This window comes from Thermobia domestica, chromosome 3 (genome assembly GCF_964235325.1).
Source record: "Thermobia domestica chromosome 3, izTheDome1.hap1.1, whole genome shotgun sequence".
Classification (NCBI taxonomy): Eukaryota; Metazoa; Arthropoda; class Insecta; order Zygentoma; family Lepismatidae; genus Thermobia; species Thermobia domestica.
The window spans coordinates 7,338,457-7,351,466 of record NC_137456.1 but is presented as its reverse complement, the minus strand read 5'-3'; the positions used below and the strand labels follow the sequence as shown (position 1 = coordinate 7,351,466).

The following is a 13,010-nucleotide window of genomic DNA, read 5'->3' as shown; positions in this document are numbered from 1 at the left end:
CCAGAAGTGAAGTCACCACAAACCCCAACACATCCAATATATAGCAGTACCTAAGCAACGTTCTGTTAATGCACATTAGACGCTTCTGAGTCGATGGCACTCTGGGCTATATCATCGGTTTTACGATACGTAGAACGCAAAATCTGTTCATATGGTGTAGGCAACTCGATGCCATGATGCTAATGTTGCAGGAAGAAGTAGTGGAAAAGGGAATAATCTTCGATTTTCAGAATTCAGTCGCTGATCTTCTACTGTGACTTCCAAAGGAACCTCAGTAAAGGACTAATGGACACGATGCCTTAGTGGTAGAGCGCTTACCTCTTGTGGGTGAGGTCTCTAGTTTGATCTCTGACCAAATAAGTTTGTGGTGGACAACATTGTGTCCGTGGGTTTTCCCGAGGTACTCCCGTTTCCTCCCAATTTCTCATTCCACCAATATGAGGTTTTCCACAGTTTTCCTAATTCAAACCAAACAAATACCGGGATGGTAGCTAAAATACAGCTCCCATGCTGCTTCCTTCCTTGCCTTTGCTTGGATTGTGTGTTGCCAAGGGATATCATCCCTCATTCGTGACTAGCTAATATGGCTATAGATCAGAATTCTTGTTCCTAATTCTAATCGTAAGGGTTGAACAGTCTCGATTAATACATCAGACAAACAATACTCTAATTTATATGCAGTATAAAAAATTAGAAGATTGGAGTTTTAAAACTTTTGAACTGAATGCGTAAAATAGTATAAAGCCAAAAATCAACATGTGTGGAATGAGTTTTAAATTTGTGGAATAAAAGCTAGAACTGACGCGCTGAGCACTCCTGTGCCTACAGCTACAATGGTGGTTCTGGTTATATCTGATAATATACAGATCAAGAAAAGAAGTTCTGGTTATATCTGGTAATATACAGATCAAGAAAAGAAGTTCTGGTTATATCTGGTAATATACAGATCAAGAAAAGAAGTTCTGGTTATATCTGGTAATATACAGATCAAGAAAAGAAGTTCTGGTTATATCTGGTAATATACAGATCAAGAAAAGAAGTTCTGGTTATATCTGGTAATATACAGATCAAGAAAAGAAGTTCTGGTTATATCTGGTAATATACAGATCAAGAAAAGAAGTTCTGGTTATATCTGGTAATATACAGATCAAGAAAAGAAGTTCTGGTTATATCTGGTAATATACAGATCAAGAAAAGAAGTTCTGGTTATATCTGGTAATATACAGATCAAGAAAAGAAGTTCTGGTTATATCTGGTAATATACAGATCAACAAAAGAATTTTATCTTAAATAGTATTAAAATTTACCTTGTATTAGATCAAAAATATTAGAATTTAGAAAAAAAAGTGGTTGTGCCGAAGATTTGTAGTTACTGCTCTGAACTAGCACTTAGCCAATCTAAAGTCATATTAATCACTTAATGTGTTATGTACATTGTGTGACAACTGTGTTCATTCTGTGTTTGATAATTGATCTCATTAATTGGGAGTGTTCGATAGAACAATGAATGCTACAAATGATTCGTTTAGTACTAATGATGAGAGTGAGAACTGTGACACCGATCAACCCATGAGGAAGATAAAGACAAATTATCTCTATCAATGTGATGTACATTTGTCGTTCACAACAGCATCCTGTTTGGATTTATAAAGTATTTGATTTCATTAATTTATTACATACTAGGAATCGAAAGGTGCTAGTGGAAAATAAACACACCTAGTTTTTCCTTGAGCCTTCTACAGGGTGTTTCAAAAGTTTGTCCCAATATTTTGGGAATAGTTCCTCACATCAAAATAAGAAACAAAGTCCATATGAACCTGTTGTCGGAAGTGCATCGTGTCTTAGTTATAGGTGTCAAAATCTTGAAACAAAAAAGAAATTTAAAGATCCATAGATTCACTACGATAGGAAAAAAATGAAATCTTTAAGTTTTACGTTCCATGGTTATGCCGGTTAAGCTAAAGAAGACGGTGATTATGACAAATGAATGAAATGGTGGAATGAAGAAAGTGGGAGGAAACGGAGAACCCCGAGAAAACCCACGAGCACGGTGTTTGTCCACCACAAAGTCCACACGGCGCGAGCTGGGATCGAACCAGGGACCCCAAGCACCGGAGGTGAACGCTCTACCACTGAGCCACCCCACCCCCCTCACTACGATAGGATCAATCGTAGTTTGGCCAAGACATGACTGACTAACTAGTACTATGAGAACTATCTAAATATTCATCTTTCAGAACCTTCGGTACTTGAACAATCATTTTTAGAGAGGCTGTTTGGGAGTACTTGATCACTCTCCACCTACCTCTCTAGAAACTTATGTGCAAGTACTGGAGCATTCTTAAACATAGATATTTGGCTAGTAGACATACCAGTTCCTTAGTGATGTCTTGATCCGACTACGATAGGTCCCATAGTAGTGGAGCTATGGACTTCTAAAGCTCACCTATTTCACGCTTTCGGCACCCTATAGCTCCGAAACTATCTGCTTTTGAGCACAGGTTCATATGAATGTTGTTTCTTATTTTAATGTGAGAAACCTAACAAATTTTTGAACAGCCCTTATAGACAGTTACGCCGCCTCTCCGATAGTGATTTTGTTTGGAATTTCTTATATTTTGATAAGTATATAAGATTTTTGTAACACACAGTCATTCGAAAACAGCAAAAAACTAAAACCGTTATAAATGCAAGAAAAATCGAAAAACTAACTTTGTGAAAAAAGTAATATACAGTATATAAACCAATGACGAGTAAATCCCCTGTCCGCTAGCCGAATCCGGTCCACGATTGATTACTTTTTGTTTTTAACTCCTCACGTAAAGTGCAATTGGGCATCGTAATAAATCTGAATCGAGATTTGGTTTTTAATTGCCAAAATATATTTTTTAACCTTTTGGTTACCAACACTACTGCAAGGTAAGGCCGTTAGTTCTTTCCATTTCGGCAGTAAGACATTTCGGTTTCACGAAGAATGTCCTAAAAATTAGAACAAATTTTCGTTTTCACGGTGAATGTCCTTAAAACTTGGAACAAATTTTCGTTTCCACAGTGAATATCATTAAAAATGGGAACAAATTTTCATTTCCACAGTCAATGTTTTTACAAATTGGAACAAATTTTAGGTTCAACAGTGAATGTTCTTACAAATTGGAACACATTTTCGTTTCCACGATGAATGAAATTATAAAAGTCTTTGAAGAAACTAAGCCTTATATGGAAATTATTTACCACTGAGCTTTATTTAACATCGTAAAATGTTTAACCTTGTGCACAAATGTTGATAATGAGGATAGAAGGCAATCATGGAAAATTCTATGTTAATACACAATTATATTTATGGAATATTTAAAAAAAACTTGTTATGATATGTACTTACCTAGCATTCCTACAGGGAATACGTCGTTGTTTGTGTTTTGACTTTGTTCTTCAATGACGCTCTGCGTGACAACCCATACGTATTTCTCTCCAGTGATTTTCAGTTCCTTGGCTGCCCTCAGAATCTCTATGGCCTCCTCGCGCGTGGAATATAATAACATTACGCGCGATTCCGAATTCACTAGCTCTTGCAGATCGGAAGGTTCTGTCACCTGAATTTCATTCAGGATGGTGAATCTAAAACGAAAAAATGAAATATATTAAAACATTTTAAAAAATGGGAGGACAGAAAACGTATTATATTTAGGAGTTGATTTTGAGTTTAACGTCCCGTTCAGCAGCGAGGCTATATGAGACGTGGACCTACTCATTAAGGTGGAATCCGAACCACATGAGCTCCCTCCGGGAAAGAACCCGATCCTCCGAAGCCAAAGACGCGTACGCTAACCGCTCAGCCACGAGGAGCTCGCATATAATATTTATAATACAAAAATTGTTAGTCTGGGAGAAGCGCTAATTCCTAATAGCATACATTTATGATAATAGGTGTCGCCACCTGCCTCTCTGATGTCAATAGATGGAGCTAACGTGCAGGTAATTTGTAGGTTTAAAACTATTGTGACTCGACTTAAGCTGAGAGCTCCCTCGTGGCTGAGCGGTTAGCGTACGCGCCTGTGGCATGGGAGACCGGCGTTCGATTCCCGGCGCGTGCTCATGTAATTCAGATTCCACGTTAATCAGTAGGTCCACGTCTCATATATCCTCGCTGCTCAAAGGGGCGCTAAGCTAAAATCAATTTAACTTAAGCTGTGTTGTTTCAATTTATTTATTAGGAAATGGATTATGCTGAACATCAAAATTATATGATGTTTATTATCATGACACGTAAAGAATTAGATCTTTTAATAAATCATGATTTTAATCTATACTGTAGAGATGGATGAAGGTTTGTGTCTAAGCAGGGGTGAAAGTGCATCTGCAAAGATAGGGGGACGTATGACGTCACGCTGTCCCCGGTGCCTATCTTTGCACATTGTTTTTTTTTTTTTTTTTTTTTTTTGCGAGAAGAAACTGTGGGACTCCACAGATATTTTCTGAAAATGGGAGGACGGTATTCACCAGCGTTCCGCCTCACTTTTACCCCCCTGGGTATAAGAACAAGTTACAAACAAATAAAGTTTGATTTTCTTTTCAAATCATGAATTCAAAGTTTCTGTTGAACCTTAGCCGTATACGTTTTCAATTTATACGATTTGTAATGTGGTAAACCTCGTTGTTTCATTAAATAAATTGCCATAATATTTAAAAAAAAACTAAACAATATTAAAGAACTTTAGAAAAAGCGTTACAAAGTAGAAAATAATAATAATAATAATAATAATAATAATAATAATAATAATAATAATAATAATAATAATAATAATAATAATAATAATAATAATAATAAAGCGCTTAAAAGCAGAAAATAACTCATTATAATTATATAAGGAATTTCCAACCTAGCACTATAATCATACCTTCTATATTTTGATGTAATGATGTGTAACATAAGTTTGAAGTTTTCAATTTTTTGTCTCTTTCAAAGCTTATAGTATTGCATTACGTAAGACATATTTTGTTCAGTTTGAGTGTCATTCTGAATATTGACAACAGTGTGGTATTGAATCTAGGGCTGACGAAAAAGCTAGTGTACAGAGGAAAGAAGCGAACTATTGACTGCAGTGAGCACGGACAGCAGGAAAGGTGAATAGATTTGAAGTCCTTTTGTTGTTATTGTAATATGGAACGGTAACAAAGTAGGGCAATTCTTTCCTGAAGTAGTCGTGTTGTACCCAATACAACACAGCATGAGACGATTATTAGGTATGCATGTACGAGATCGTATATCGATGTGTCTCAATATATTGCGAACATAAAGATACAAAATATGTTGACTAACCCCACCAGTGACTAACATATTTTGGGATGATATGAATAGTCCTGTTAATCATTCCATGTATACAATATGGACCAAAGAACCTATTTACGTCTAACTACTTCTTGTATGTTCTCCAAACCACAGTCTGGTATAGGAGAAATCTGAGGTCAAGACTTAAATATTATGCTCTTAAATATTATATATTATGCTCTTAAACTTAAATATTATGCTCTTTCTTATAAGGGCAGACAACTCAATGTTCCCGAGACGGTACTTTGGACAGGATCTCGGGTTGGTATGTCTATTTGTTTCTTAAGCATTTCTACAACAATAGCTTATGTACCTTTACATCATGTAGGTGTTCTTCGTTAGTTGTATACTCAGTTTGTATTTTGTTATTTACATTATGTCAAGGACACTTATTCTCACCATTTCACCCCATATATATATATATATATATATATATATATTCACTTCACCCCACGTGTGGCGTGAAGTGAACAATTTACGTTGTATAATTCATTTCTTTCTATGCACGTTACTTGAGACGCGATATGAACCATACTTGTATTTTCAGAATGCAGAAAGTCTGTCCTATTCATATATAATTGTCAATCAGCCGTGCTATCATTTCTGTGTAAGATTTTTTCACTTTCATGCTTATTATGTTAATTTACCCCCAATTACTCATGATACATATACAAAGTTGTCGGTTTCTAATATGAAAATCAATTAAATCAACATTCTGATATAAAACAGCCATTCATATTATTAACCTCAGTTGAAGCAATAACCTAATAAAAGAAAATTATTTTTGTTATGTTGCTCATTAAGATAATGTCTTGATGTAGACTTATTCGCTGTACGGTGTCAGACTCGCTGCTTCTCCATAAAATTATCAATGGGATAATTAACTCCGAATTATTATTCTCTGTTCTCAATTTTCTCATACCTTCCCGAGTTTTTTTTCGCTGTCATACGTTACTAACGTATGTAACGCCCAGACTATCAATTATACAATATTCCTTATACTTCACGCTGGCATCATTCTATAATAGTTTATCGTCAGATATTGATATTTTTACTCTGAAAATAATTTTAGAAACAAATTAAAGTCTCAGTAAATGTCGTAAATATTTTACAGTATATATATAAATATATATTATTCTACCTTGTTATTTCTTATATACTTTGTTATATTGTTTCAGTGGAAAATGAACATAGATCTGTATGTGAAACATTTATAAATAAATAAGTGTGCTTTTAATTATGCGGCACAACTGAATCAACTGATATAAAAATATGTATTTTTAATTTCCTTCTCAATTAGATCAATATCTTGACATAAGAGCCGGTAAAATGTTTATTATGCTATGTCACGAAAATGTACCCGTTAAAGACTCGGCATATAATATTACCCTACTAACAGCGGATTATCTGTGCACGGATTAAATTGTAATTACTGGCACTGTAATTTCATAGTGAAGCCAATTCTTCACAAATAAACAAAGCAAAATGAATTAAAACGAAAACTGAAAGTTGTTAAAAAGCGAAATATTTAATTAAAAAAATAATAATTTGATTTAGTTAGTTCGGCTTGAAGTTGTAGATGTTGTGCTACAGGAATTTCCATTAAGCTCCGTTAATTAAGTCCCCAACAGGCTGAAATAATTTAGTTGTATTTTTCTACGAAAAAAAAAACACTATCTAGAGCACAATAAATTGATTGTTAATGAAATAGAGAGTGAGCGTTGCTCATTATTTTGGTAAAGAAGAAACGAAAGGAGGAGCGAGTAATAACAATAATAATAATAATTGAATTTTCTACATCTGTCTGCCTACTACAAAGCCTAATTAGTCGCAGGAACATTAATTTGTTTGACGAATTAGGTATTCAATTGCTCCTATTTTCTTGACAGACTTTTCTCCTGTCTCCTCATTGTCTAACTAACTTCTTTATCTTTCTTTGGATCTGTCCTTCCTTTTCTTATCCTGCAATTATTTTGTTTCTGTTCGTCTTTCTTCATTCCATCAATTTATCTTCCTACGGAAAAAAGTATTAATTTATCTGGGTATTAAAGGTAATATATTGCCTTCTTAATTTTTGTCACTTAACTACCATTTTTTTCTTGGGTTAACAAACCCACGATTTGTCTGATACAGCTTTTCACTCTTCCCTATCCTGAGCTGGACTTCTCATTTCGTTGTATTACTTCTTCTTACATCTTGCAGTATTTGGTCCATATATTGTAATATCCCACACATGTCTCGGTTGACTAACAACCAACACATGTTCATATTTATAAACACAAACCACCACAACTATGAATTACTACAATAGCAGACGATAGGGACACCGGCAACACAACTGGTCATGTGATAACGAAGGATCACCACCACATTGGAGTAGCTATAAAACCAGGTTGATTACAGCAACTACTGTCAGCATTTGACTGGTCACTTTCACTTCTTTCGCTTGCTTGGAGCTCTAGAAGCCATCTAATTCAAAGGCTTCAACTTACTTGGAGCTGTAGACCTCATTTCGTCCTCACTTTGTTTGCTCGCAACTCTGTGGGACACCTAACCTCATCCACTCATAGTACGTGGAGATTTGTGGGTTTCAAACCACTCTCTGCTTGCGTGGAGCATTGGGAATCCTAAATCCCCTTCACGTAGCTTGCGTGGAGCTCTGCCTAGTTCCTTCCCTAGGCTGTCTCTGGCTTTGAGATACCTCCCTTTACCCAGTATTAGTGAACTATTTATATTAGAATGATTTTGCATTACACCATCTACAATAAACTTCAGTATTGGGAGAAACGTTTCCGTATATAATTTAGCTCTACCTATACCTTCATAACCAGACCTTTACAATATTTAAATCGAAGACTTCCTTTGCGAAGATTCCCTTCTTAGCCTATAACGTGACTCTTTCATAGGACCAGTGGTAGAGAGTTCACCTCTGATGCATGGGGTCCCCGGTTCGATCCAAGCTTGCGCCAAGTGAACTTTAGGGTAAACAAAGAACGTGGCTGTATGTTTCCTCGGAGTTTTCCTGTTCCCACCACTTCATTCATTCTACTATTTCATTTATTTCTCATCATCACCGTAACCTTTAGCCTAGCTGGCATTGCCGTGGGACGTAAAACTCAAAGATTTCTTCCATATGACGTCCAATCATTGAACACCTCCTCTTCCCGAAATGGTCTTCAGTACACTCAATTAGCTATGTAATTTTTAATGTGTTGGAAATACTTTATAAGAGTTGCCCTATCCCAAAACATCTCTTGTCCATTTTACAAAAGTTTAGATGAATATTTTTTTTCTTTAACCATCTTAATTTCTACAAGTTGAAATAAGCAAAATACGTTCCGAATGATTTAATACAATAAATTTGCAAAACTTAGGGCAAAAGAATCATAGGCAATGACACAAAACACATTCCAAAACAATAGGACAAGAGGCCTCTTGAAATTATATAATTCGCATATACAATGGGAGCGCTTTTAATTGAATAGCATAGCAAAGATTCTACCCTTCGACCTAGTTGATACTTGTGGGTCTGTTCGTCCATCTATTGGACGAAACTCTGGTAAACCTTTTCCTGAGGATTTTCAATCGTCTTTATCGCTTGCAGTTGAGTTGAGCCAATGATAAGAGAGTGCATTCTCACTGATTAGAGACTTTCTCCTATAGTTTGCAGCAGGGAAAAAGTGAGGGAGAACGCCGTTACCCGACTTCTAAAAATTATCTTGGAGTCCCCCCACTTCCTAAAATACACAATGGACTAGAGGCCTGCACGGGCCGGACTTTTTAGTCCGGTCTCGGCCCGGTCCATGAATTTATAATGTGAGGCCCGACCCGAATCCGAAATATACCTTAGCATTTAGGCTCGAGCCGTCTCGAGCTCGTGTGATAATCAAATGACCCCGAAATAGCCCGAATTACAGAAACTTAATAATTAACGCAAAATTGTATTTTTATTTACAACAATTAGAGGTTTAATTTTACAGTTGTGTTTTAAAAGTTCTCCAGAAAGAACGGTGCAATAGATATCGTTGTACAGTATAATTACAAAGTTAGGCCTTAAAGGTCCCGAGAAATATGGTTGTATGTTTAAACATTTACAGGGCCCGAAGTGATATATGCTTTGTAGGCCGGGGCGCGCGCCCGTGCAGATCTCTGCGATGGGCAAAGATAGGCATGGCGCATTGCATGAGAAAATGCGTTCCCGTACCTTTTCAGATCGTCTTTTACCCCTGGTTTGGAGTTGAAATTACTAAGAAAGAAGAGGAAAAATCGTTTGCGTCAACAACACAGAGTGTCACTAGTTAATCTTAGATCTTGTCTCACTCAAGGCAGTAGTTTATTTTACTTCTTACATATTCTATTTTTAAGAATACTTTATACGACTTCACACATTATACAGAAGAGTTGGGTATTTTTCCTAACCCTTCTTATACTCACAAGCACTCACACTCACCTTCAATCGACTCCTTCACACTCACATTAACTCGCCCTCACGCTCAATCTACACCTTTAGACTTACACTCACTCGCCCTCACACTAGAATATTGTTGATGCCTTCGCCCTCAGTTACACTCATCCTCAAGCGATTCCTTCGCATTTCCACTCACTAGCCATCACCCTTATCTAGCAAGATGAGGAAGACTGAGAATGAGGGCGGTCCTCTTGAGGACAGAAATGAGTAAGAGAGCCTATCTCTGTTATCTAGCCATACTACTCATATTGCTAACGCGTAATTAACTTACGTTCCCTAGCTATACATATAATCTAAATACAATTTGTAGGAGGGATGTCTTAGAAATAAGTTTACAACACATATTTGTAAAGGATAAGATTTTGCGTTGTACATTGCTCATTATGCGTTACAGTCAACAGTTTATTTTTCTCAACATAGTCGTGAAGATGAATGAGTCATTTGTCTAATTGTGAGCGGAACTTGTTGATGTCACTTTCGTAAAATGTGGAGCACTGACTGATAAACCAACATTGCACGGCCTTTTTGACATATTCGTCAGTGCACTATAAATTTATTTTTGGACGCTTTCGTAAGAACTTAATTAAACTTAGAGAAAACGACATGCTAGAGCATAACTTCTGTAAGAATGTTACATTGTCATAGGTTTGCATATCTACACAAACTTTCAGAGTTAGTACGGAATTTCTAAAATGAAAATGGCAACATTTGACATTAACAAACAAACAAACAAACAAAAAGGCAACCTAGTAAAATATAAAAAATCAAAACAAACAAAGAGGCAACTCAATAAAAGTATTACAAAAAATCAAAACAAATAAACAAAGAGAAAAAAAGCTAATAAAAGTATTATAAAAAATCAGAACAAAGTTTCGCTCATGCAATGGCCACACAGTTGTAAAGCGTTTAAGTTACAGTTTTTCTATTTGGTAATTGTATGGTGAGCTCGTTCCTAAAATTGTTCGTATATAGTCTGTATTCACCACAGGTCACATACACCTGTAAGCGCTCTTTAATGCTCGTAGCATTAATTAATTAATGAAAATTTAAACGAAAGTATTCCATTTATGATGTTCTGCTTTAGTTACACGCGCATTATTTCCTCTTTGACAAAAATGTAGGTCACACCTACAAAGAAATATCTGCATTAAACTAATTGGAAAATATACATTGTTATGGTAAATGAAGTGAAAAATACTGCAGAAAAATCTAATTTCAAACAGCGAACATAGATTATATTTCAAATATACCTCAATAATTTTAGAATTCCGAAGGTTGCTATGCGTGTCTTATATGCAGAATGGCTGTGTCCGTTCGCCAATCCATCTGTCCGCTGGCAGGCATTCGAGTTAGAACAGTAAGATATATAGAGAGCTCCTTCGTGGCTAAGCGGTTAGCGTACGCGCCTTTGGCGTGGGAGACCCGGGTCCGATTCCCGGCGGGAGCTCATGTGGTTCGGATTCCACGTTAATCAGTAGGTCCACGTCTCATATAGCCTAGCTGCTGAACGGGACGTAAAACTCAAAATCAACTCAAAGTAAGATATATAGCAGAAACAGCTTTTTGATAGGGATTCTATTTTGTAAGATATCTCCGTCCTTATTCCGTTATTTCAATCAAAATTCGTAGAAACTTTCCATTTTAGATTGAAATGTTATGCGAAAAAGAACAAAAACGGTATTTTTTTAATAAATAAAGTTGGATATTCCTTATTAGATTATTACTGCTATACAACTAGTGTTCTAAAATGATCTTTCCAACTTTGTTCACGTAGAAGTCAGAAATGGATATAGACAGAAAGTGCAGTTTGCAACACAATGTTCACACGCACCTAAAGTTTTGATCTGTACTCGCGCTTTCAACAAATCCCTCTTCTGTAATGTGTTTTGTTCTTGTTTTCGTCTTTAAGGGTCAGGATTAACGAAAATGGCCATCCCCAGGATACGGCACAGTGTGTGGAATGGTACGTAGACACCAAATCTGCCAACCATTTCCAGCGGAACTTCCCCACGTGTTATACATGCACGCACTCACCACGCACGACCATTCGATAGTGGTGCACAAGGTTCCAGACAACGGAAAGTGTCTTAAAAGGACGAGCTCTCAACGTGCGAGCACGAGTGAAGCAGATGTGGAAGGACTGCAAGAGGCATTTCTCCGGAGCCCTACTAAATCAATCCATAAAGCATTTTGATAACTGCAGCTACCAACGATAACGGTGTACAAAGTACTACACAAGCTACATGGTTGTTGCATGTGGTTCAATCTGTTGATACGCTAAAGCGCAAAGCATTTGCAATTGACATTCTGAATCGCGTCGACGAGGATCCAGACTCTCTGACAAAGATGATGTTCCAAGACAAAGTGTGCTTTCATGTGTCTGGGATGGTAAACCCTTACAATGTGAGGATATGGGATTCGGAGAAGCCATACATAAGCCAGGAAATTGGAGTGACAGTACGTGTAGTATGGTTTGCTTCATGACTGTATGTGTGGGGAAACGTTTTTTCTTTGTAGAGCGGAAATCACCACGACTGTTTATCTAGACATGTCGCAATAATTTGGATTTCCATAGGTCAAACACCTGCAACCGGACATCTTGCTGCAGCAGGACGATCATTAGGAGGGCTTTGAACAACACATTTCCAGGTCGCTGCATTGGTCAAGGATGACCCATTCCTTAGTCTCCAAGGTCTCCGGACATCACCCCATCTAGTCCATCAGATACTCCCCTCAAAAAATCGTTTCTCTCGGAATCTACGTACGAAAATTAACACTCATTTGTTTTCTACTTAATGAGATCTATGAATTCATATAAGTCTCATCTCTAGACAATTCATTTATGTTAAAAACTGATAACATTGTAGAGTTTTCATGCTGTCCAATTTAGTATCAATTGCCAGACAATTTGGATTCATAGTGGTCGTAATGTTTATCCTCCTAAGATATTGCTTTACCTTATACTGCCACAGTATTATTAGACTATCCAAATGTATCATTCATCTAAGCGTCAAGTCTAGGACTCAAAACATCCGTGCGCGTTTAAACGATTAGCGCGTCAGCTGTCCCTAATGTTAGAAGTTTCTATCTCTTCTTAATTTCTATCTCCAATGGACATAATTCATATTAAGTATGTAGTGATAACTTAGAAAAGGTTTCCTAATGAAAATAACTTTATGTACGGTGGTACATAACACAGCAGTATAATATATAACG

At 36.6% G+C, this 13,010-nt stretch overlaps 1 protein-coding gene across 7 annotated transcripts in view; it reads right to left on the bottom strand.

Annotated features, from left to right (window-relative positions):
* Nmdar2 (glutamate ionotropic receptor NMDA type subunit 2) overlaps positions 1-13,010 on the bottom strand; it is an 850,349-nt gene that overhangs the window by 180,219 nt on the left and 657,120 nt on the right. For all 7 annotated transcript variants that reach the window (XR_014130890.1, XR_014130891.1, XM_081753987.1 and 4 more), the window contains exon 4: positions 3,380-3,615. Coding sequence is in view for 5 of the 7 variants with exons in the window: in XM_081753987.1 (XP_081610113.1) it covers positions 3,380-3,615 (236 nt within the window). In the remaining 2 variants the exon portion in view is untranslated. The remainder of the gene's footprint in view (positions 1-3,379; positions 3,616-13,010) is intronic.